At 39.1% G+C, this 27,457-nt stretch overlaps 1 protein-coding gene across 1 annotated transcript; it reads right to left on the bottom strand.

Moving 5' to 3' along the window:
• Positions 1-1,208: 1,208 nt before the first annotated feature.
• Positions 1,209-24,794, bottom strand: LOC110946336 (uncharacterized). Its single transcript, XM_051954287.1, has 5 exons — positions 24,578-24,794; positions 8,590-8,730; positions 3,343-4,687; positions 2,583-2,675; positions 1,209-2,433 (listed from the first exon to the last, which is right to left on the bottom strand). Exon 3 carries the CDS (start codon positions 4,665-4,667, stop codon positions 3,441-3,443), a length of 1,227 nt encoding a protein of 408 aa, XP_051810247.1. The 5' UTR covers positions 4,668-4,687; positions 8,590-8,730; positions 24,578-24,794; the 3' UTR covers positions 1,209-2,433; positions 2,583-2,675; positions 3,343-3,440.
• Between the last annotated feature and the right edge of the window lie 2,663 nt (positions 24,795-27,457).

The raw sequence follows: 27,457 nt of genomic DNA, 5'->3' as shown, positions 1-27,457 counted from the left end.
TTCCCCAATTCTAACAAACTCCATCAGAAAATGTCTTCCTCTGTTACTATTAATCATCAAGTATGTATGCATGCTCATGCACACAGAATATCCTCACTGGTCTCTCCTCCTCCTCAGACTCCACAAAGGCTCAGATATAATTCTCAGATGTATATACATCCTCTATAAGACTCAAACATATTATCAACTCAATAGTCCTCCTATAAGGCTCATAAGGTTTAAAAAATCATAAACGTCCCCCTGCAGAAGGGATCATTGGTATCAACACTGAGGTGGCAAACTCTCCTCACATGTCAACAACTCTTCTATAACCAATCACAGCCTCTCTGTATTTATTTAATAAGAATTATATTCTATATATATATCAGTTGCATACTACAGCCTTCCGGACTCAGCTGCACCACCACACACACACACAGAACATTTAACACACAAAAACCACTAACAACACTCAATTAAAGATAGGCTAAGCCTCACTTCCCCTCATTTAAAACTTTTAAACTCAAATTCAGAATGAAAGATTTTACACCAGTCAACAACCAATCCATCCACCACTGCCATCCGCATTATCAACACACAACATCTAACCCTGAAAACTTTATTGAGGTTTTCTTTCCCTGTGTGTGTTTCCTCTAAGATGTTTTATTTATGCTTATTGCAAACAGAATGTCCTCGCTGATCTCTCGGACTCAGCAAAGGCTCATATGCTTATATCAAGTACAGAAACGTCCACCATGAGGCTCATATGCATTATCAATTTACAAAAGTCCTTTATAAGGCTCATTTCTTTCATTTTATTACCAAATTTACAAAAAGTCCTCAATAGGGCTCATAAAGTTTAGCAGACAAAAGCTTATACGCACTGTAAAAACTAATCTATAGAATTTACCCAATAAATCTGAGGTAACAATTTGCATTGACATTTGTGGGTTACATTTACTTTGATATATTAATAATAAAAACATAAAGTAAAAAACTATTCATTACCTAAATAAATTGGGTAAAATTTACCTTACATTATTGTATCTATTTAACAGGTACTTCCTCACTGAAATAAGGTAAAAATTAGCTCATGTTTACTGATAAATAATACCCAATAAATACTAATTAAAATGACTTAATATTAGTTAACAAAGATTACTTTTATATGGAAGGTAGGATGTACCCCCCACCCTCAAAAAAGAGATTGAAATGGCTTGTCATCTCAATGTTTTTAATCCACAAAATCAGAAAAAAAACAGCATAAAGTGCAGCACAACAGCTTCATACATTTATTGACCCGGTTTTATAACTCAAAGAAAAAAATCTGTTTCAATAAAATGCTGTTTTGGGACATCCTGGCTCGATTGTGAGGAGATCAAAAAAGAGAAAAATGAAAGGAGAAAGATTTGGGCAAAACTCTACGGGATGTCCAATGATTTTGCTTGTACCTAAACACTTGTGTTCCTTCAGTTTTACACTACAGCGACCAACCTAATCTGCAATCCAGGTGCATTTGTACATTCAATAATAAAACAAATGTTTTTTATATGCAGCAATGATGCACCAAATTATCAAACAACACAAAATAAAGTGCAGTACAACAGCTTCAAACAACATTTCAATGAATAAACCCATTTTAAAACTGCCAAAGCTAACTGCTTCAAATGTTTGTAGCTTCTGCAAACAACGCTTTCAGAGCCCTTTTCTATTTTAAAAGCCAAAAGTACACACAAACTACAAAGTTGTTTATGTATCAAACATCTGGATAAAGATAGAACACCAACACTCTTTAGTTTTTCTGCTTGCTCTCACTCTCGGGATAAGAATAAAACAATTTTGGAGGAAAAGAGGGTAGAGAAAGAGATCAAAACTCCTCAGGCAACACATGGTGGCATTGGCCAAACTGGCCATTTTCTATTGGTTTTCCTTTCCTGCCAATCTAGTGAAATCAGAGAGCAATGGAGTGGGCTGAGAGGTTGTATCCAACTGTAAATAGATTTCTGTGTCTATGTGCCCGTGTCTGTTGATGCGGGTGGGTCTGTGTTGAGCAAAGAAGGGAACAGGGGACAAAAAAGAAAAAAAACTACACTCCATTGCAACTCCATTTAGCAATGTCCGACCGGAAAATCTTCATGGTGCAAAAGGGGAAATCTGGGTCTATTGCATGAGTTTATTTTTGAGGCTGTGGACCTTCTTCAGTAGTTTTGCCCCGTCAAGTTCCAAAAAAAGTTTTTGAAAAGCTTCAAATGTGTTCTTCAGCTGCTTCGGATATTCCAGGTTGAGGGCATATATGAGTCCCATCAGCAGCACACATGCCTTTGTTCGGCTTCCACAGCCTTCCATCACCTGGTTTCCCTCAATCACAATCGACACATCTGATGGATCCTCCTCAGCCATGACACTGTGCATCACGATAACCTTCATAGTTTTGTCTGTGTAGTCCTCACGTTCCTACATGTTAGAAAGAAACAAAAAGCATTTGCATTTTTAATGTTATCTAAGATGCAGTTTTAACACATTTTGTGTTAGACAAGAGGAGAAGGGGAGAAACGGGGGTACCAGAGGAGAGGAGAAGACAATCTGTTATCAATATGACATACCTGGCAGTCATGGAAAAGATCTTCCTGTCTTTCACCAAGGTAGCTGATAAGACAGCAGATAACTGCATCCCTTTTCTTCTCAATGCTCTGTGTCTGTAGGGAGATACAATTTAGTGAAAGGACTGTTAGTGGAGCAGGGAGTGATTTACATACATGAACACCATATTCCTCAAAAACCAAAACACTTATTGACATTTCAAAGATTAATGTTAAAAGGTAGTTTGTGAAGATGGTAAGGAGCTAAGCTTTGCGCACAACAAAGCAGCCGTTTACTAGGGATGGGAGAGACAGTACATGGATCTCCATGGATACATGGATCTTGTGATCGATGAGTCAATGGCATTGATCTTAAATCCAAACATCGGCCAAAAATCAATAGAGTAACCATTTATCAAACTCACTTTTAATTGAAAATAGCTTATTTTGAAGTTCCTCAGACACGCCCACTCTCAGCGTCGTCACGGCAACAATGATGATCTAGTTGCTTTTTGTGATTTTGATTTGAATGAAAATAACTGTTGTCACTTGTAATATTGTTTATATTGTTTAATTTCGATCGGTGGATCCTAGATCTAATTGAATTGAAATCGTATCGTGACTGAATTTGAGATTTTGGCAAACATTGAATGGCAGTATCATTGCATTGATATAATGTATTGTGTACAAACCAGTGATTCTCACTCCTACCGTTTGCCATTGATTTTAGTTTAAATTAAATTGTCAATAATTACATATTTGTGAAAAAAGTAAAATAACATACGTCATTTAAAGTGTCCAGCAGAGGGCGCATCTTGGAACCAGCAGTTCCTCCTTTGGCATGCATCAGCTGCAAAAGACCTGGAGTGTACTCATCAAGCTTCAGCATGAATGTCTCCTCCAAGGAAACTGTTGTGAGACGTCTGATCTAGAAAGTAAAAGAACAAAAGATGACATCTTAGATGACAGACCAGATCTAATCGCATGAATGTTTCTTGGTGGCAAGGAAAAATGATCAGTGATTCTCACCTGAGCCTCTGTGAATAATGCTGGCCACCTTTCTTTAAACACACCCACAGATGGGCTGAGGCTGACCACTTCAACTCTTCGGCTAGAGAAGGTTTTATTCATTTTATCTGCAATTATCTTTGCATTGTTTTTCTTTGTTATTTCACAAATTAACTCAAGCCTCTCTTTCTCCAGTGTCTCTTGGTTTTCACCAGTAGGGTGCGGAGGGAGGTAATTAACCTCTGCCTTTTTGGGCTTCTTTACATTTTTTGATGGCACTGCATCAGCTGGATGCTTCTTTTTTAAGGTGTTGATTTCAATTTCTGGGTACGAATATCTTCGAGATCTTAGCTTGGCACGGTAATTGTGCATCTTGTTTTTAATGCGTTGCTGCCAGCCATATAAGCCTGCAAATGATCCTGGCTCCTTAAGACAAGGAAACTTGGAAACCAAGGCTTCTGCAACTGAGAGGATCTGCTCATTTGTTGGGTAAGCAGTATACGAAAAAATTACTTTTGCAAGGTCTTGCATTATCGCTGATTTAATACTGGCATCCATGAAGTGTCTTCCAGTTGCATGATATGAGATGTTTGCCTCTGCAAGGATTAGTTCTACATCTCGAGAAAACTCTGGTACTTGAAATGGCAGTGGCCATGCAGAAAGGCGGCATGAATCAGGGAGAATAATGGTGTCCCTAGAACTTGACGATGTGCAGTCGGACGCTTGTGAGGATGCATCATTATCTGCAGGGGAGATGTCCATTTCAGTAGTACTTGCAGGATGGGTGCTCACAGAAGTCAAAGAGCTTAATGTAGATGATGGTCCTGGTTCACATACTGGGTGCAGGTCAAGGGTAAATCTTGGTTCTTTGAGGATCACTTTAACGGTAGCCTTGTCATACAAGTCAGCAGTTGAGGTGATGCTGAAAAATTGATTGTCAAAGTCTTTGTCTTGGTATAGCAGTCCAAATTCCCCATGCAACTGGAAAGTTTGAGTCACTATGGAAATAAGTTCCTCCACTGTATCAGGAATTCCTGTTGGGAGTGTTAACTTTTCAATTCTGTGCTCTTCCAAAATGACTCTTAACTGGACCACCATCATTGTTTGGTGCGTTTCCTCAGCTGTAGAAACAAAGAAAGAAAGAAATAGACAGGTTATTAATAGCTGATGAACTTACTTGCATAGGTTTGCTTCAATATTCTTCTGCCAAAGAAATTAATAGAGATTTAGTTCAAAGGAAATTTAAATAGATATTCTTTGATTGTAATTATTATTTCAAGAAAAGAGAGATTAAGAAAGGAGAGCATATGAGATCGAGTATGGATCACATTTTTCCATTTTCTGTGACAATTTTGTAAGTACCATCCCTGTTAAAGTGACATTCAGGGATGTTTGACATTGGGCCTCATTTACGAGTTAGCCAGAGTATAGTAAATGTGTCCAGATATTTTTTTTTCAGATTTCATGCAGTCCTTGTAAAACCAGAGGTGGCCGTTGCTAAGCTAGCGAAAGTGAATGGAAATGAGTTAGCCTGCCACTAAAAACAGTCTTACCCAATTCACAAAGCACTCAAAGCAGATCCATCACCATGCCAGGCTATCCATGTAAATAGAGGGATTTAGGAGGGAAACTAATCTTGCATTTATGTTTGATCACCAGCAGCTATTTGTACTTCCTGCTTGGAAATTTGGCAGCCCCGGACTGATACAAATTATGATGGGGGTGGCTATTTTGGCACGACACCGGCAGAGTATTGGAGCTGGTGTCGTGCCAAAATAGTCACCCTTGACAGAATTTGTATTAATCCGTGCATGCGCAGTTTTCCAAGCAGGAAGTCCAAATAGCTGCTGGTGATCAAACATAAATGCAAGGTTAGTTTCCCTCCTAAATCACTCTATCAACACAGATATTTACATGGATAGCCTGGCATGATGACTGATCTGCTTTGAGTGCTTTGTGAATTGGGTAAGACTGTTTTTAGCGGCAGGCTAACTCATTCCCATTCACTTTCGCTAGCTTAGCAACGAAGACATCTGATTTTACAAGGACTGCATGAAATCTAAAAAAAAAATATCTGGACATATTTACTTTACTCTGGCTAACTTAGAAATGAGGCCCAATGTCCAAAATCCCGGAGTGTCACTTTAAATACTGTAAACATTACAATACTAATGAATAAGACAGGATACCTGGTCATTTACGTATTTTTTGGTGAATCAATTGGTTTTTTTTTTAAATAACTGTGCTTAAAAAGTGCATACACATTTAATAGTAGAAATAAATCAACCCATTACACTTACTCTGATGTACAAATGAAGTGTTTCAGGGACACCATACGGCCATTTGCTGTATTGTATGCAGCCAAAGGGTATGTTTCTTTTAATTCACAATGTTTAAGGATTGCTGACTCTCCTGTGGGCTCCAACTTGAAACTCCTCAGGTGTTCAAAGTACCAGCCACTAAACAGCTTCAGAACAAAGACAGGAGTTTCACGCACAATGAATATTTGCTGGATTTCTCCAAAGTCAGGTAGGCCTCCTGTAGAGCCAAATGGCAGAATCATGCCAATATTGTAGTTTGTGCCAAAAATGGTTGCTTTATTTGTCATGTTCACAAAATCTTCTCCAGGGAACTTCCTTGCAAAGGCCTCCTTAATGCTGTCTTTTAGAACATCGACTGCCACTTGAGTCTTCTGGGACACTGACATCGCTGTCCTTTGGTTGTTGCTATCGTGTGTGTGATATGCAATCATTGATTGGTGTTTTCTTGCCATTGTCTTGAGAATGTTTCTACAACACCCTGTCTGCCTCACGATCTTTTTAAAGAATCGATGTTTGGCCTCAAACCGCATAGTCCAGAAATGTACAAGTGGCCCATAAACAGTTGTAAGCAAAGGATAATGCTCAAGGAAGTGATGTTTTGGTCTCACTTGTTCCTTTGGGAACACATCAAAATATCTGTAACGGTGTTCTGAGATCTTACTTTGCATGTATCCTATTGTCTCATCTGTGTGAAGAGGAGCCATGACAAGCTCAACGACATCTTTCAGGGTCATCAAAACCTCCCAAGCAGGCTCATCTTCTGGGACTTTGTCGCTGATCATGAGTGATATCATTCTCAACAAACACCAGTTTTCGTGTGCATTACCTCCTACACTTTTTCGTGATGTAAAATTTGGAGTAATGGGTTGTGGACAATTTGTTTTGTCGCTCCATTTGTAAGGAAAGCAAGAGATGGAATGGTTGAGCTCCTGAAGAGAGATGTATTTCTTCCTGATTAACTCATCAAGACAGAGTGACATTTCAACAGGTACAATTCCTTCAAGCAAATCATGCAAAGCATCAGGAGGATAACCTGATGTAGCATGAAAATGTTTGAGTCTGTCTGAGATGGGACACTGTCTTTTAACTCCACAGTGGTGAGATCCTGCAGGATCAGACAGCGCTGCTTTGACATGCATGGCATAGTTAGACTTGGTCCGTAGAGGAAACAGTCCTTCTGCTATTTCATGCTCCTGGATTTGTGACCGTTCTCCAGTGCAAAAGCGACAGAAATGTGAAGCTGAAAAGCTTTCAACAAACCCGCCTATTGAGTGAGCACCAAGATTGTCAGCAACTACAGCAAGAACAGTGCCTTTGACCACTTTGCCTAGACTTGAAATAAAAATACCATTATCCTCAAAGGACTTCAAATCTTTCAGCAGTGGGTCCAAAACTTTTACGTAGCCATACTGGTTGACATCATTTGCCTTGCACAAAATGGTTAAGTAAATGGAAGTCAATGTAGATCTCAATGTGGCAGGTATGTCTGCAAACACCCAGTACACAGCTGTGACTTTATGCTTCTTACGGGATGTTCCCAGAGGGTTGCATATCTCAAAGTCATCTATATAAAGGATGAGTGGAAGTTTAAGTTCATCTTCACATAAAAAGCTGTTTTCTCTTAGTAAAGATCCATCGTTGAAGGATTTGTATCCAGAAGAGACATCAGATGACCTTTTGTTTTGTAATATTGTGTTTTGAATGTGTCTGTTGTCCACAAGCTGAGATAATAATGGGAGGATTGGTATATACTGAAATGTTTTTTTCTCTGTACTATCCAGTATGTACTCAACTGGTTCAGTTGATGAGAGATGCTCCTTTCTAAACTGCTCTCTCCTGAACTGACTGCTCAAAGGCCCATCCACTCGTAAAGCAGCACAGACAGGGCTTAGCTGGCAAAGGTCTTTGATCAGTTCTGATATCACTGAGTCTTCAAATGTACAGCCATGTTTTCTCAAAGTGCTCAGAATGATCTCTTTTATGACAGGGCCAGATGCAGACGCTGTAAGGAAATGAAGTTCCTCTACTAGTTCGTCAATGCATGAATTGGAGACATTGAAAATGCTCTCCATTTTCAGGAGGAGCAACCCCATTCTCTTGGTAATGATTTTGTTTAAGTCCTCATCCTCCTCAAGAACTGAGTCGCAGTCGTTTTCATCTTCAACATAATCACTCTCTTGGTCCGGGTTATTTTGGTGTTTATGAAGAACATTGGTCTTGAAATCTTCCAATGAATGTGGGTTGTGTTTTCTACTCTTGTGGCTGTGGAACGTTGTATATTTGTTGGTGTTAAAATCACAACCTTCAAAAACACATGGCACAGTTTCAAACTTTTTTAGATGGCCACCAAGATGTTCAAAGAATTGCCTCTCATTGTCAAAAGAGGAAGAACAACAGACAATGCATGTGAACGAAAGGCTCATGCCTGGTTGGGTTGACTGAGAATGGTTCCTTGATAAATGTGTCCTTAATGCACCCCATGTCTTGACGGTGCAGGGACAATCTGCATACAAGCAGGGTATGGAGGGGACTCGACCAAAATGTCCATGTATTAGCCGACTGTGTTTCAGCAGGGCTAATCTTTTTGATGTTGTGAAGTTGCACAACTTGCATTTCCAGTTCATTTTCCCATAACTGAGGACTTTGGTTAAGGTAACTGTTTGAGGTCAATGTGATGTATCTTATTTAGAAAACTTGCATACCTGTAATAGATACACTGGGGGTGGGGGCCAGGGTGGGTGTGTCACCCCAGAACTGGTAACTGAGTGGTCTGTCAGTGAGTCTCTGCTTTTGAAGAACAGATGAAAAGAACTGAAGAGTGGTCAAATAGTGAGTGACTGTGCCTGCAACAGAAATAAGAACAAAACAAATACAAAATAAAATATTAGACATGTACCAACAAATACATAAGGTCTAATATATATTTAAGAGATAGTTATCTTCATAGTAACCTCAAACAACACATTATGCTTTACTGGGTGCAGAGTCACTGTGCTGCAAAGACGGGAGCTGTGAAACCGGGTCAGAGTTTCATATCATGCAGATGTTATTTTAGACCATGATGTGGAACCAAGCCTTCAACTCTCCCTGTAACAACTAACAAGTTAAAATTCATTTATCTAACATCACAATTAGGGCTGGGCGATAAGAAAAATATATAGTTTGGGCGATAGAGAAAGTCTATCATCTAACATAAAGCGCTATCGTTTCTCTTGCGGTTTAGTGTTTTAATGCACACCCCTCTGCACATGTGGATATGCTTATGTTTTTTTTACTCCAACCAGCAGCACTAATACACTCCACTCAGCTACACCACGCTGCACTCAAAATAACTAATTCCGGTTTTCAAAGCAAAACTTGACCTCAAAGGACATGAAGGTAATGTCACTACATGCTTTTTAAACACACACCGTCATTATCTATCAGCTTGGGTGAAATTACCCAAACCCATGTCCATTATACACGGTTCTAGTGAGGAAATGGGCCGGTATAATGATATATTAATTGAGTTTAACCACAGATTTCCCCGCATAGAGAATGAATACTAGCTTGTTTTTAGCCTGGTTTCCAACATCTGGTTTTTGTGTTAACACGTGACTGTGGCATGCTTCCAAACTCAGGTGAAGCAGCTGAGTGGACTGGAGATGCTAGCAGGGAGAAAATGGTGGAAATAAACCTCAATAATTTACATGCCACTGTCGTGCGAAAGTACTGATCCCCGTGAAAATTTGTATCCCTTGCCCAGGAGCGCACATGCTAGTTATCAGGGTAACTTTATAATTAAATAACCAAACTGTACTATATGAACTTAAACTACTAAGGAGAGTCCAATGTAATAGTAGGTACAAAAATAAGAGTTAAAATAATCACTATGCTATTATGTGCTAAGGGATATGTGGAGTGATTGAGTAGTCGATGCTCGACTGTTTTGACTGCAGCACTGAACTGTCTCTGACACTGAAACATGCAATTGTACCTCACCAATTTAAGCTAAAATGAAAGGAGATTAAAAAGAAAGGAATTATCAGAGACAAAAAACTCATAGGGGAAGTGTCTTGTCAAATTAGAGGCACAAGCAGCGGACGTTTGTGCGCTCCTGCGGCAGGGGATACAAATTTTTGTGGGGATCAGTACTTTCGCACAACACTACCTTTGAAATTGTTCTGTTAAATATTTGAAACTGAATTTCCATACTGCATTATTGATTAAACTATTAGATATCCAAGTTCCGCCACCATCACATGAGAAAAAAAGCATATCGTTATCGGGATATAAAATAAGCTATATTGCTACATGAACTTTTGGCCATATCGCCCAGCCCGAATCACAAATAGTCTGAGGATCTTTCATGAAGGTAGAAAGTAAACATAAGGCTATTATTCTGCACATTTTTTCTGCACTCCTCTGATCAGAGCGATATGTCTGTCTGTTATACTTAAGGGTCTATTAGACTTGCCTCACTAAACTAAAGGCAATGCTGTAGCAAATGGCTGCCTGGTTCTTTTAAACCTCGGGTCCAAGCTGATTTTGCGTATGGTACGGCCAGGCTATTAAATGGTGAAATAAGGTATGTTCTATGAAGCATATTACATCAACGAATTTGATCTATAAAGCTAATTCTATGATGCATAAAGAATCAATGCAATTGCTCTTTGTTTACATATGTATTTACTTTTTCTTTCTCTCTTCCTTTCTTTAAGTTAAAAGTAGGAAACATGCTACAGAGGTTTTTACAGTATAATTATGCCAGTGACTAAATCATATATTAAGGTCGAACCACCTGAAAACATGATGTGCTGTGTCCATTTTAACTTTCAATTCAATGGCTCTTTTCACTGATTCTAACCATCCTAGAAAGTGATTGACTGAATCAGGAGACATATTTGTATTGATAAACCTCAGATCATTTTTCAAACATCTTTTTTCCTGTCAAAACATTAGAACAACAAAGCACAAACACATTACAGTAAAGCAAAAATTAATTAGATATCTTTGATGGGATTTTTTGAAATAATATTGGAACTTGGAACTACACTCAAAAGTATAAGAACAGTCTATCACTAGATGATTTCAGGTGTTGTGCCAAGGTACTTACCCCCGATAGGAAGTGTATCCCCTGTCCACGGGAGCGCGCACGTCAAGCGCTATAAGGATGGAATTTTACGGTATAAAATGGCAAATACTATTATGCATATTGTTGTATGGATGAGTGAGTGTTATCTTATTTCAGTTTTGTTTTGTTTGAGAGTACAAAATGTATCTATCAAAATAAACAAGTCCGTTTTTTGAAATTCTTGAAGTTGTCGAACTGTCGTCATTTATTACACTGTGTAGCGCCGTGAAGAAAAGCTCTTCCAAAGGATCTATACTCTTCACAAGTAATGCTTTATCTCTCTTCATACCATGGTCATACGCTGAGCTTTGACTGCTCTTTGGGATACTTTTTCTTCGATTAGCCTGCTACTGCAATGTACGATCATCCGGAAGTTGTGTCCACACTTTCAAAATAATAGCACGTATCCATGAAAAACGTGAGGACTCGACCTAAAAGTAAGACAACTCCAAACACAAGCTTGTAAACAATTGTATTTTTTGAGACACAGTTTGAACACTAACTTTAAAGCTCTGCCAGCACAATGGTAATAATAATAATAATAATAATAATAATATCACTGCTGCATTTTAGTATATTACTCGCACTATTACGACTGCATTTTTCACTGGAAATGTTATTCATAAGAAATTAAAGACAGCCTTATCAATGGTATTTTTAATTCCACGTTTTCTTTGCATATATAAACCTGGCAACCGTTTGATGTGCATTTTTACCACCCCTGAAAATGAAAAATGAAAAAAAAAAAAAAATATTGGTGCAGTTCATTAGCTATGTTTCATTTGCTATGTTTTGTTTTTCATCAGAATATGCAGATTAACCACAGTTCAATTCAGGCTCACAGAAAAATTATTGAAGGGGATGCAGATAATTACAACCATATTTTTTAACCTGCAAAAACTGTGTCCCTCTTCCTGCTTGGCCATGTCAAACCATGAACTACATTCAGAACCATTTTTATGGTTATTTCATGGTCATTTCTAATAAAGCCTAAAACAATGGAGAGTTTGCACAGGTAAACTCTATTTGATCCTAAGATACAAGGGGGGTACAAATTATTTCAGACCATATCTTGCCTGCAAAAATCTGTACCCCCCTTCAGAATGGTCAAATCATTAGCTACAATCATAACATTTATTTTGTGGTCATTTCTGATCAAGCCTGATAATACTGGAGACTTTGAATGGACTAGCTCATTTCTATCCTAAGTTACGGGGGGGTACAAATTATTTCAGACCATATCTGGCCTGCCTGCAAAAATCTGTACCCCCCTTCAGAATGGTCAAATCTTTAACTACCATCCTAACATTTATTTTGTGGTCATTTCTGATCAAGCCTGATAATACTGGAGACTTTGAATGGACTAGCTCATTTTTATCCTAAGTTACGGGGGGGTACAAATTATTTCAGACCATATCTGGCCTGCCTGCAAAAATCTGTATCCCCCCTTCAAACGGGTCAAATCATTAACTACCATCCTAACATTTATTTTGTGGTCATTTCTGATCAAGCCTGATAATACTGGAGACCAAACATTTTTCTCAGAATAACAAGAGAAAGACTTACAAAAAGAAAAATACCAAGACCAGTAGGCACATTGTGTTTAATTTTGGCTAAGGTATTGTATAGCCACCTGAAAAGGATCAAATATTTATTCTATGGAAAGGACAATGAACAATGAACATTTTCTACTTGGGGTGGGTTGTGAAGTTACAGACATTTTCTTTACAAACTAAAAGTTGAAATAAATTAAGTGAAGAAAAAAAAACTTCAATGAAAACAACACTCTCACTGTACATGAACATAACTTAAAAGCAACAGAACACATTTCCTGAACTATATACATGAGGCACTGTTAATTATCACACACACGCAACACACGGGAAGACTTGGTCTATTGGTGGACCTTCGACGCAGACATGATGGAACCACCTCAAACAGGCCTCACACTGAATCTGGAAAACAATTTGCATGCATGAAATAGGTTGTCCTTCTTTTCTACAATAAATTGCAATTTTTATTTGATGACACATTCTCTCACCCAGTTGATTTCTGTCTCTCGCTCTTCTTCCCCACAGGAAAAGCATATGTCTGTCAGGTCATCTAAAACAAAGAAAATAGTATTTTTTGGTCACCATTGTCTATTTATTCAGATTTCCATACTTGTAGTGTAATCACAGAGTTGTTTGAGAATGTTTATTTCTTAAAAGGAAAATTCATTGGATAACAATTTACTATTTTATATATTATTTACCAGTCTCAAGGAGGAGTGTGACTGCGATTTTCATCCTGTGTGTGTGTTGATGTCTTGTTTTGTCGATGGGAAATCTACAGTTTGTTTTTCCAACAGTTTTTCTGCAAACTGAAAAGACAAATTTTTAGAGCTGTAAGCTTAGGTTTAAAAGTTCATTCATGCACAGCATAAATCAGAGCCATAAATCTAGTGTCAGTAAATAACTTTTGGTGTTAAAGTGTAAATTAACACTTAAAATTATATCTTGGTTGACATTCTTTAATATTACAACACAGTAATGAATAGACAAGGGCACAGTTTCAAATACACCAAAAAACATACTTTCAAAACAAAGACTCCACATGAGGTAACGTCTGGCTGGTTTGGATGTGGGACAGTATCACACTTCCACCTTGAGACTTGGCAGCCCTTGTTCCGCATGAAGGCTCTAAATAAAGATAAGATTAATATTAATAATAACATGGAAATATTTTAAGTTCGGATAGCAGTTTGGTGTTATCAGTTTTTACAGCATAGATTTTTTCAATTACTTTTGAATAATCATCTATTCATGCTTACTTTCAAGCTGAAATGTTAACAAGCATTCATTACCTTGTTGTTTCCAAACATCTTTGGATGCCTTGCTTCGACTCCCCCATTGGATCAAGGAACAGGGATTTTTTTTTCATGTGGGTAGATTACCTAAAAATTATTACAATGAAAAAAGAATATGTTTTCGTTTACTTAATCAAGTGTATGATTATGTATGAAATATGTGCATTTGTATCTATTTGTTCATTTGTTTTATGGTTTGATAGTAAATTATAGATTTTACCGCAAGAGTCCAGTGGTGATGCTCGTTGATAACTCCCACAATTATGTCGTAGTCCAGGGGTTTAATCTAAAATTGAATATGTTTGAGGGAATTAGATTTTCAGGGAACTGTTTTGAATGGTCCAATCATTTACAGCAATTTTATGTAGAGTTTGAGTTATACAAACCTTAAGTCTTTGGGACCTACGATTCCAAATTGCTGTCATTGCAAAAGAATCGATTAATGCTGCCTTCTGGGTGTTCTTTAGATTGTGATCTCTCACAAGGACTGAAAGGTATGCATTTATTGACTGGGGAAAAAATGCAAAAAGAAAAAAGCTAATTAAACTGATTGCAATGAAATGTACATCTTTATACACACGTGGACAAAATTGTTGGTACCCCTCAGTTAAAGAAGGCAAAACCCACAATTCTCACTGAAATCACTTGAAACTCACAAAAGTAACAATAAATAAAAATTTATTGAAAATTAAATAATCAAAAACAGCCATTACTTTTGAATTGTTGATTAACATAATTATTTAAAAAAACAAACTAATGAAATAGGGCTGGACAAAAATGATGGTACCCATAACTTAATATTTTGTTGCACAACCTTTTGAGGCAATCACTGCGATTAAACGATTTCTGTATTTGTCAATGAGCGTTCTGCAGCTGTCAACAGGTATTTTGGCCCACTCCTCATGAGCAAACAGCTCCAGTTGTCTCAGGTTTGATGGGTGTCTTCTCCAAATGGCATGTTTCAGCTCCTTCCACATATGTTCAATGGGATTCAGATCTGGGCTCATAGAAGGCCACTTTAGAATAGTCCAACGCTTTTCTCTCAGCCATTCTTGGGTGTTTTTGGCTGTGTGTTTTGGATCGTTGTCCTGTTGGAAGACCCATGACCTGCGACTGAGACCAAGCTTTCTGACACTAGGCAGCACATTTCTCTCCAGAATGCCTTGATAGTCTTCAGATTTCATCGTACCTTGCACACTTTCAAGACACCCTGTGCCAGATGCAGCAAAGCAGCCCCAAAACATTACTGAGCCTCCTCCATGTTTCACCGTAGGGACAGTGTTCTTTTCTTCGTATGCTTGGTTTTTGAGTCTATGAACATAGAGTTGATGTGCCTTACCAAAAAGCTCCAGTTTGGTCTCATCTGTCCAAAGGACATTCTCCCAGAAGCTTTGTGGCTTGTCAACATGCATTTTTGCAAATTCCAGTCTCGCTTTTTTATGAGTTTTTTTCAGCAGTGGTGTCCTCCTTGGTCGTCTCCCATGAAGTCCACTTTGGCTCAAACGACGACGAATGGTGCGATCTGACACTGATGTACCTTGGCCTTGGAGTTCACCTTTAATTTCTTTGGAGGTTGCTCTGGGCTCTTTGGATACAATTCCAACGATCCGTCTCTTCAATTTGTCATCAATTTTCCTCTTGCGGCCACGTCCAGGGAGGTTGGCTACTGTCCCGTGGGTCTTGAACTTCTGAATAATATGAGCCACTGTTGTCACAGGAACTTCAAGCTGTTTAGAGATGGTCTTATAGCCTTTACCTTTAAGATGTTTGTCTATAATTTTTTTTCGGATGTCCTGGGACAATTCTCTCCTTCGCTTTCTGTTGTCCATGTTCAGTGTGGTACACACCTTTTCACCAAACAGCAGGGTGACTACTTGTCTCCCTTTAAATAGGCAGACTGACTGATTATGAGTTTGGAAACACCTGTGATGTCAATTAAATGACACACCTGAGTTAATCATGTCACTCTGGTCAAATAGTTTTCAATCTTTTATAGAGGTACCATCATTTTTGTCCAGGCCTGTTTCATTAGTTTGTTTTTTTAAATAATTATGTTAATCAACAATTCAAAAGTAATGGCTGTTTTTGATTATTTAATTTTCAATAAATTTTTATTTATTGTTACTTTTGTGAGTTTCAAGTGATTTCAGTGAGAATTGTGGGTTTTTCCTTCTTTAACTGAGGGGTACCAACAATTTTGTCCACGTGTGTAGCTGACATAAAAAAGAGTTAAATTTTATATTTGCTAAAAAAATTTCAAGATTATTTTACCTCACTTTCCAACTCCATGTCTGCAACAACTCGCTGTATGTCCCAGTAGAACAGCTTGTAGGCTCCAATCTTAGACAGAACCACATGAAAATCCTGTCCTGCCAAGGCATCCTGTACATCTGCCCAAAAGAAAGTGAGTAATAAGATTAAGGGTCAACCTAGCCCAAAATATAAACATTGAATATTACACAAATTGTTGTTTTCAGAGAAATCATTTAAAGTCCAAGTGTTTGATTAATATTTGAAAGAAATCTTACATTTCTTTGCAACAGCCTCTGTATATTCTGGAAATCCAGTGTATTCTGGGGCTGAGGATGGTGCAGCTGTTGCTGAGGATGTGGATGAGGATGGTGCAGCTGGGGCTGAGGATGCTGCAGCTGGGGCTGAGGATGCTGCAGCTGGGGCTGAGGATGCTGCAGCTGGGGCTGAGGATGCTGCAGCTGGGGCTGATGATGCTGCAGCTGGGGCTGATGATGCTGCAGCTGGGGCTGATGATGCTGATGATGCTGCAGCTGGGGCTGAGGATGGTGCAGCTGGGGCTGAGGATGGTGCAGCTGGGGCTGAGGATGGTGCAGCTGGGGCTGAGGATGGTGCAGCTGGGGCTGAGGATGCTGCAGCTGGGGCTGAGGATGCTGCAGCTGGGGCTGAGGATGCTGCAGCTGGGGCTGAGGATGCTGCAGCTGGGGCTGAGGATGCTGCAGCTGGGGCTGAGGATGCTGCAGCTGGGGCTGAGGATGCTGCAGCTGGGGCTGAGGATGCTGCAGCTGGGGCTGAGGATGGTGCAGCTGTTGCTGAGGATGGTGCAGCTGTTGCTGAGGATGGTGCAGCTGTTGCTGAGGATGGGGCTGAGGATGGTGCAGCTGTTGCTGAGGATGGGGCTGAGGATGGTGCAGCTGTTGCTGAGGATGGGGCAGCTGTTGCTGAGGATGGTGCAGCTGTTGCTGAGGATGGTGCAGCTGTTGCTGAGGATGGTGCAGCTGTTGCTGAGGATGGTGCAGCTGTTGCTGAGGATGGTGCAGCTGTTGCTGAGGATGGTGCAGCTGTTGCTGAGGATGGGGCTGAGGATGGTGCAGCTGTTGCTGAGGATGGGGCTGAGGATGGTGCAGCTGTTGCTGAGGATGGTGCAGCTGTTGCTGAGGATGGGGCTGAGGATGGTGCAGCTGTTGCTGAGGATGGTGCAGCTTTTGCTGAGGATGGGGATGAGGATGCTGCAGCTGGGGCTGAGGATTTTATTTTTGTACCCCAGTGGGGCACTCTGGGGGCATCTTCGACAGTTAACTTTAGCTGATCCACATTTATCTTTCTGAAAATGGACCCTTTTTCATCCTTCAGGTCCACACTTTTGCCCTGGATAGCCAAAATTGTAAAGGGACCTAAAAAGTTGGCTTCCAACTTTCCTCCTTTTCGCTGTTGGCTCCGAATGTTTTCCCGATAGACTTTATCCCCAACTTTGAAGTCTGGTGAAACGTGGCTTGTTTTGCCTTTTACTTTTGCATGGCCTTTGGCAAGATTGCCCCTTACAGCCTCCATTAGCTCCTGCTGGTGGTTGATGTCCTGTGACAGATCTTCCTGGCCCACCACAGCTTCCACAGTGGCATCAACCTTTGAGTTAAAAGAGATTGCTTTCCGTCAGAGTTAATTCTTAGAACCCCTGGATCCCCCAACTGGGGGACATTTAGAGTCAGCTGGCAAACACATAGTAATATAATGCTCTAATTACAAAGGAACATAGTGATGTTGTATATCAAATTAAACAGCAGAACCTGGGCTACAGGACTATATAAGCCATTTTTACTAAAGTTTCTCAAATTTTGTTCTATTTTATAATATTAAAGTCAGTCTTTGCAGAGATAATGTTTTTATGCTGTTTTATGGTCTGATGAAGGTTTAGAGCTTCAGCTGCATCATTTTTAAAGGGATATTTATCCTTAAACTTTTTTTTTCCAGGCAAACCTAAATTTTATTTAATATGAATGTGTGCCATTTTCATTTACTCTTCACCAGTATCACATATGCTCGTATAAGCAACTTTCAACAAATCTCAAAAGTGTTCCCTTTACTATGACACCAAAACTATTCAAATAGAGCTTGTGGTTTCAGAGATATATCCATTTTTAGTACGAGTATGCAACTTTTGAGCTGAAAACTAATAAATAGGGTCAGGGTTTTAAAATCAAAGGGAGTTTTCCATCTCTCTTAATAGTACCTTCCCTTAGTAAATGTCATTGATGGAAGTTGTGACCATAAACATACCATGTAGTGTTCTGGAATCTGAGAAGGATACCGCGCTTCTCGACCAAACATCAAATAGTAGGGGGAGTATTTTGTTGTCATCTGTTTCTTCGTTCGAAGACCAAACATGACCGCATCAAGGAACTCATCCCATTTGTCCGGTCTCTCCCCCACCAGTTTGCTGAGGGCTCTGAGAACAACAATGAGACATTTAAAATACTGTCATCATAATAATGACAACAACAACTATATCTGATAGGAGTTATATTTCTCCATATAAAAGCTCAGTGGAGCACCATGTAAGAAATAAAAATTAACACATTTTCAAGTACAACATTTTTTAAGTTAATAAACTTTTAGTTTGATGGGGTTTTTTTTAAATCAAAAGTTACACTCTTTCATTGAATATTATGTGTTTATTAGTTAAACCTTTCCAAATTAATGTGGGTTGAGTCTTTTATTCCATCTCTAAATACAGGGATATAGTTGAGACATAGCACAACGGGTGCTGTAAAGCAAATTAAAGTTTCATAGTATGCAGCTGTCAACAGGCTCGCAAGGTGGCAAGTTAAGTGGTCTAGTAAAAAAAGCATTCACCTCTGAACTGTCCCATTCATCTTTTCAACCAAACCATTTGTCTGGGGGTGGTAAGGTGAACATAGGCTTCGCTTTATTCCAAGTAATTCACATAGTCTTGAATTGATCTAAAGAAAAACAGAGAAAAATAAGGACAATATTCTTTTTTTTTTTTTGCATGTTCATAACTTCCCTAAAATAGGAAGATATAAGAAACAAAAAACAAAATAATGCCATATTCTGTAAAGTGAACCATAATAGTGTAACAGTTGCTTAAAAAAGTAACATGCAGCATTAATGTTGGCAATTTGTTATATACTACTCACGGCATTGACAAATTCTTTCCCTTGGTCAGTCAGAATTCTTTTCGGAGACTCGAACTGGTGCACAAATTTGATGATGCACTGCGACACCTCACTTGCTGCCTTTGACTTCAAAGGATAAGCCTGGGGCCATTTTGTGAAATAATCGATCATTACACAAATGTATTGATGCCCACTCTCTGTTTGTGTCAATTTACCAATGAGGTCCATCCCCATCAATTCAAATGGTTCAGTAACCTAAAATACAGTAAAAAGAAAAGTTCCCATTAAAATTGTGTTCTCCTAGTATCTGCTTACTTTCCATGTCCCGCACTGTCTTTTTTCAAATGCAAAATAGATAAATGTATTAACATAAAACTTTTCAACAAACTGCCAGTCCCTCCAAACACTTAATTTTCTGTGGCTTAGTTTTATTTAAAACTTGTCAAAATACAATCACTGTCAAGGTTTGCAACCCAAAAACTAACAAAAAACAAGGTGGAGAACCCAAGAACAGATTAAACACAAAAGGCTTTACTTTAAACTAACAAAAAAGGATCCAAAAGAGTTCAAAATACAAAACAAAATCTTTTACAAAGTAACAAATCAAAGTAGTCACTGAGAAGCTCAAACCAAAGTACAAACTCACAAGAGAACGGTGGAGAGAACACTGGAGACATAGCGACAAGGAAAACTAATGACCCAACAAAGACAACAGAGAACACAGGGAACTAAAGACACTGGGGAAACATCAAGCACAGGTGAGACAATCACACAGGCGGAGGGAATCATCATCAGAGGCACACAGAAGGGAGGGCAGGAAAACACCACAAGAAACGCAGGGGTTTCAAAATAAAACAGGAAACACACAACATGAACACAAAATGGTTAATTTCACAAAAAAACAGGAACAAGAGTCAAAGCAGCATAAAGGCAACACAAGAAGTCTAAACATGGAACACAATATAAAATAATTGAAGAATTCAAAACAAGGTGAATCATAACAATAACTTGGATAACAAACCTTTATTGGTGTGTATTCAGCTGGCTTCTTAATGGAGATGCCACTTGCCTGGCAGGCAGAACACTGGGAAACCTGATGATTAAAAATGATGTTGATATGACAGTTTATTAAAAAGCACATGCACTGTCGTGAAAAAAGGGTTGATCTTGTCCTTTAATTTTTCACACTTGAATAATACATCATTTTTTATTTTTTTAACTTACCCACTTATTTATGTCCACTGACATCCCTGGCCAGTAAAACCTCATGGATATGGCATCCCTAGTTTTAGTTTGGCCGCAGTGGGCCCCAGTCGGGCTGGCATGGAAATTGTCAAAGATGTTGTTTGCCTCCTCTGCCCCTGAGACAACTTTTGTCCTGCGAGCTTTAGCAGTGCCCTTGTGACGCCAGTAGTACAGTTTGTCTTCTAAACAGAAGCATCAATCAATCAATCAATCAATCAATCAATCCTTATCTTAGATTAGGATTAAATGTTAATTTATAGGCAAAATTTTTCATATATATATATATATATATATATATATATATATATATATATATATATATTATATATACTGCAGAGATCTACAGCTGAGGTGGGAGAGTCTGTCCATAGGACAACAATCAGTCGTACACTGCACAAATCTGGCCTTTATGGGAGAGTGGCAAGAAGAAAGCCATTTCTCAAAGATATCCATAAAAAGTCTCGTTTGAAATTTGCCACAAGCCACCTGGGAGACACACCAAACATGTGGAAGAAGGTGCTCTGGTCAGATGAAACCAAAATCCAACTTTTTGGCCACAATGCAAAACGATATGTTTGGCGTAAAAGCAACACAGCTCATCACCCTGAACACACCATCCCCACTGTCAAACATGGTGGTGGCAGCCTCATGGTTTGGGCCTGCTTTTCTTCAGCAGGGACAGGGAAGATGGTTCAAATTGATGGGAAGATGAATGGAGACAAATACAGGACCATGCTGGAAGAAAACCTGTTGGAGTCTGCAAAAGACCTGAGACTGGGACGGAGATTTATCTTCCAACAGGACAATGATCCAAAACATAAAGCCAAATCTACAATGGAATGGTTCACAAATAAACGTATCCAGGTGTTAGAATGGCCAAGTCAAAGTCCAGACCTGAATCCAATGGAGAATCTGTGAGCAGAGCTGAAGACTGCTGTTCACAAACGCTCTCCATCCAACCTCACTGAGCTCAAGCTGTTTTGCAAGGAAGAATGGGCAAGAATTTCAGTTTCTCCATGTGCAAAACTGATAGAGACATACCCCAAGCGACTTGCAGCTGTAATTGCAGCAAAAGGTGGCGCTACAAAGTATTAATGCAAGGGGGCTGAATAATATTGCACGCCCCACTTTTCAGGTTTTTATTTGTTAGAAAAGTTTAAAATATCCAATAATTTCATTCCACTTCACGATTGTGTCCCACTTGTTGTTGATTCTTGACAAAAAATTAAAATTTTATATCTTTATGCTTGAAGCCTGAAATGTGGCGAAAGGTTGAAAAGTTCAAGGGGGCCGAATATTTTCACAAGGCACTGTATATATATTTATATATATATAAATTTTTGAAGGGGAAAAATTATTGAAGGGGATGCAGATAATTACAACCATATTTTTTAACCTGCAAAAACTGTGTCCCTCTTCCTGCTTGGCCATGTCAAACCATGAACTACCCTCAGAACCATTTTTATGGTTATTTCATGGTCATTTCTAATAAAGCCTAAAACAATGGAGAGTTTGCACAGGTAAACTCTATTTGATCCTAAGATACAAGGGGGTACAAATTATTTCAGACCATATCTTGCCTGCAAAAATCTGTACCCCCTTCAGAATGGTCAAATCATTAACTACAATCATAACATTTATTTTGTGGTCATTTCTGATCAAGCCTGATAATACTGGAGACTTTGAATGGACTAGCTCATTTCTATCCTAAGTTACAGGGGGGTACAAATTATTTCAGACCATATCTGGCCTGCCTGCAAAAATCTGTATCCCCCCTTCAAACGGGTCAAAGATACCGAATGATATGAGTTTTCTATCCTAGGTAGTGAACAAAATAAAAAATTGTGAAAAACAATAAAATGAGAGTTCAGGGTTTGTGCATAATGTGCATTAAAAATATGCAAAGAAGTGAGCAAACCTGTACACACTCTCCAGTATTATCAGGCTTGATCAGAAATGACCACAAAATAAATGTTAGGATGGTAGTTAATGATTTGACCCGTTTGAAGGGGGGATACAGATTTTTGCAGGCAGGCCAGATATGGTCTGAAATAATTTGTACCCCCCTGTAACTTAGGATAGAAATGAGCTAGTCCAGTCAAAGTCTCCAATATTATCAGGCTTGATCAGAAATGACCGCAAAATAAATGTTAGGATGGTAGTTAAAGATTTGACCCGTTTGAAGGGGGGATACAGATTTTTGCAGGCAGGCCAGATATGGTCTGAAATAATTTGTACCCCCCTGTAACTTAGGATAGAAATGAGCTAGTCCATTCAAAGTCTCCAATATTATCAGGCTTGATCAGAAATGACCGCAAAATAAATGTTAGGATGGTAGTTAATGATTTGACCATTCTGAAGGGGGGTACAGATTTTTGCAGGCAAGATATGGTCTGAAATAATTTGTACCCCCCTTGTATCTTAGGATCAAATAGAGTTTACCTGTGCAAACTCTCCATTGTTTTAGGCTTTATTAGAAATGACCATGAAATAACCATAAAAATGGTTCTGAATGTAGTTCATGGTTTGACATGGCCAAGCAGGAAGAGGGACACAGTTTTGCAGGTTAAAAAATATGGTTGTAATTATCTGCTTCCCCTTCAATAATTTTTCTGTGAGCCTGAATTGAACTGTGGTTAATCTGCATATTCTGATGAAAAACAAAACATAGCAAATGAAACATAGCTAATGAACTGCACCAATATTATTATTTTTTTTTTCATTTTTCATTTTCAGGGGTGGTAAAAATGCACATCAAACGGTTGCCAGGTTTATATATGCAAAGAAAACGTGGAATTAGAAATACCATTGATAAGGCTGTCTTTAATTTCTTATGAATAACATTTCCAGTGAAAAATGCAGTCGTAATAGTGCGAGTAATATACTAAAATGCAGCAGTGATGTTATTATTATTATTATTATTATTATTATTATTATTATTACCATTGTGCTGGCAGAGCTTTAAAGTTAGTGTTCAAACTGTGTCTCAAAAAATACAATTGTTTACAAGCTTGTGTTTGGAGTTGTCTTACTTTTAGGTCGAGTCCTCACGTTTTCATGGATACGTGCTATTATTTTGAAAGTGTGGACACAACTTCCGGATGATCGTACATTGCAGTAGCAGGCTAATCGAAGAAAAAGTATCCCAAAGAACAGTCAAAGCTCAGCGTATGACCATGGTATGAAGAGAGATAAAGCATTACTTGTGAAGAGTATAGATCCTTGGAAGAGCTTTTCTTCACGGCGCTACACAGTGTAATAAATGACGACAGTTCGACAACTTCAAGAATTTCAAAAAACGGACTTGTTTATTTTGATAGATACATTTTGTACTCTCAAACAAAACAAAACTGAAATAAGATAACACTCACTCATCCATACAACAATATGCATAATAGTATTTGCCATTTTATACCGTAAAATTCCATCCTTATAGCGCTTGACGTGCGCGCTCCCGTGGACAGGGGATACACTTCCTATCGGGGGTAAGTAACACCGGGATTAACCCAACTAACCAACTTCAGCCCCCCCCCACCCCATTGACACCACTGACGAGCTAAGAGACGAGCGGGCGGATGGATGTTCGCTCACAGCGCCCAGCAGAGTTCATAGTTATCTCAACAAGTTGCAAACTATTTCAACTCCGATAAATAACTCACTACTCCCTTTCCTTCTCTCTCTGGTGGAAATAAAGCCGTGTCACGGCGGGACTCGCGCTTAAATTGAAAGGAAACTCCGGTGGAGGACTGCACGTGCAACTACGCACCGCATCACGCGAAAAATATCCCGAATATAAATGAGACGAGCGGGCGGATGAATGTTCACTCACAGCGCCCAGCAGAGTTTCATAGTTAACTCAACAAGTTGCAAACTATTTCAACTCCGATAAATAACTCACTACTCACTTCCCTTCTCTCTCTGGTGGAAATAAAGCCGTGTCACGGCGGGACTCGCGCTTAAATTTGAAAGGAAACTCTGGTGGAGGACTGCGCGTGCAACTACGCCCCGTATCACGCGAAAAATATCCCGAATATAAATGAGTAGCCGGCTTTTTAAGCGGCAGCCAGCACTTATGGAAAGCCCTGATCATTGAAACTTACCTGCAGTCGTGTTCAAGGTTGACAGCAGCGGCGGCAGCGCCAGCACCAGCACATTCAAATGTTCTCTTCAAGTAGATGGCAGCCAGAAGAAAGTCCCATAATTCCTTGTTTCGCTCAGTCAAAAACGCGGTTCGAAGCATGCGCAATTTGGAGCACAGGACTCACGGTTTTGGGGTGTATTTTACTGTATTTTTCTATGCTATAGTTGTTAACGTTAACAAATGGGTAAGAAGTGTATAATTTACCCATTGCGTTATAATTCCATAGCTCACTGCAATATTCAGGTAAATGTATATGGCTTGGATTGATTTTATTTACCACTCTCCAGAATCACTTTTTTAAGTGCGTCTTCGATATCAACAAAAACGTATCTCCATTTGAATTATGAAAGCTCAACCTATATATATGTGTTTTCCAACAAAAAACTGACATATTTCATTCATACATTACAGCGCTCATCAGCCTCTCACACACCAGCAGCACACACACACGCAGACAGACGCAGACAGACGGAGCTGAGACAGAGCTGCAGAGACACAGACGCAACCGCCGGCACAAAAAATCATTCAAATTAAATGCAACCATTCAACCCAAAATCAAACAAATCCACAAAATAAAACACATAGGCCTATCCAACATCACCCAAACACACAATCAGCATCCGATCCCGGAATCAAATCATTCACACATATCCTAAGAAGCATGCTTTCAGCCGCACCTTTTCTCTTCTTCTCTTTTCTCTTTTTCTCTCTTTTTCCTTATTACCTAAATTTGGGCTACCATGGAGCATAAACAACTCAGTCAAAAAGCTACTTTAGGAAACCATACGTCTACGGCCGGAACTTTAAAGCGCTTTATCTATGACTTAAGTAAATCTACACCCCCAGTTCCCTTTCTCTTTTATGGAACTGACCTACTACATGTGCTCACATGTAATAGGTTTTTCGGCCAGTATACTAAACTGCGTCTAAGAGGGCTTTTAATCCAGATTTGCGGCTTTCTATCCTATTTCCTTTATTTCCTTTAGACCTCTTATTCTCTTCTCATTTCATCCCTTCTTCTCTATATTTTAGTTCGCCAATTGACCTTTGGGCCCCAAAGGTAAATCTACTCTATCCTCTTTTATTTTTAAACGCCAATTTTGACTACTCAGCCAACGTTCACATAAAGCGTCTAACTCCCTCATGTCTTACCGTTAACAAGATTCAGGCCTGTCCTGTTACACTTGCATGGTCTTTTAGCTTGCTCCATTGTTACTTGTTCTGCTATTCTACATTTAACCATTTCACTCTAACATCTATTTCTCTTTCTTCAACTTTTATTCTCTTATCCCAACCTTTTTCTATCTACTCTATTCTATTCCCCACATTTTTATGCGCAATAAACCCCAATTTAGACCGAACATCGCTCCAAACACCCATGCACCACATGACACCAGCGCACTGAATTCTTGACTGTGCAGCGTGTCAGCAACAACCCCACAGCACCCATGAGCAAATCAATCATCCCAAATAAAGTGAGAACCAGCTCACCCGACGTCGTATCAGGACGGAGAAAAGCGACCAAGGGGCTGCCGGCTGTCGAAGAACGCCACTTCTGATCCTGTTCGTGACGCCAAATTTGTCGTTGTTTCTCTCTCTGGTGTCCATGATGTGCAGGTGAAGGAGAAAATGTTCGTGACACTGACTTTCTTTAAAAGTATTTTATTAAAAGAAAGAGCAGCATCAGTACAGACAGAACCTGCCTGGAAGGAGCCGGCCAATTGAATCCTCCTTGCTTGACAATAGCCAGCGATCACTTTTATAGGTTTTCAACATATAGGAGGGGTTAAAACAAATGTTCTTTATTGCCTACCATATGGGGAAAGCAGAGAGCATCCCCAAACAAATCCCCCTTGTCTACAACAGCTGAAGAATCCCTAAATCAGTATTTTGGACAGAAGAACCCTCATAAAAACACCTCCAGCAGGGCTCTGTAAACAGGAGAACACTTTCCCATGGCATGGGTTGAATATAATGCAGATTCCATCTGTGGTCAGAGACACCAGAGCAGACACTACATATAACAAGCAACTCATATCAAATACTAGAACAAACAAAACAGATTCTATACTACTAACTTATTAAGTAATACATGTAACAGATCAGATACCACACCCAGTTTCTCAATTTCTTTTTATTATTGCTACAGAAATGCTCACTATTTTTACAGGAACTGGAACATTGCTCCCTTAGGTGTGTTGGGCAAACTCATAATCATTAGCCAGTTAGTGGACAATGTGGCTGTTTTAAAGAAACAGTTAACTGAGGTTCCAAAGATTATACATGTTGAAACTTGTTCCTTTGTGTGAGTCAAGGATCACACATTGTTACAAAACCTTCCACTTTATTAGCTAACTCATAAACAACAGCATAGCATCCAGAGACGACATGTTGGTCACCTGACAACCTCGGACCGCGCACACCATAGTGTGTGATGATTGGCTGAGCTGCAACAAACAGATACACAAGTACGGTGGCTCACTGCAGACAAACTTGACAGTCATTTAGTCAAATGATCTACATCCTTTCCCTTTAGCTCACATCTCATATACTAAACAGCAATGACAAACTTCAGGTGTGTATTTACGACACAGACTTTTCAAGTAAACAAGAAAGCTTGAAAACTGTAATAGAAAAACAATTTCAAAGTGGATAAACATATCACTTTAACAGCTAAGTACTTGTATCACTAACAAACAGTGCATTATCAAGTGCATAGATGAAATGTAGTGCAATTGTTCAATACACATAACTTTTCAAAATACTGGTAACCACGTAAAACATACTGTGCACAAAACATTATTTCCTCCTTCATTACAGGTATCTTGGGTTGGGTTTA

This window comes from Acanthochromis polyacanthus, chromosome 1, assembly GCF_021347895.1.
Source record: "Acanthochromis polyacanthus isolate Apoly-LR-REF ecotype Palm Island chromosome 1, KAUST_Apoly_ChrSc, whole genome shotgun sequence".
Lineage (NCBI taxonomy): Eukaryota > Metazoa > Chordata > Actinopteri > Pomacentridae > Acanthochromis > Acanthochromis polyacanthus.
The sequence above is the reverse complement of the archived record's forward strand: the minus strand, read 5'-3'. Positions and strand labels throughout refer to the sequence as shown.

What these genes read in the sequence shown, in the direction of transcription:
- LOC110946336 (XM_051954287.1), bottom strand. Translation starts at nt 4,667, where the DNA reads ATGATGGTGGTCCAGTTAAGAGTCATTTTGGAAGAGCACAGAATTGAA.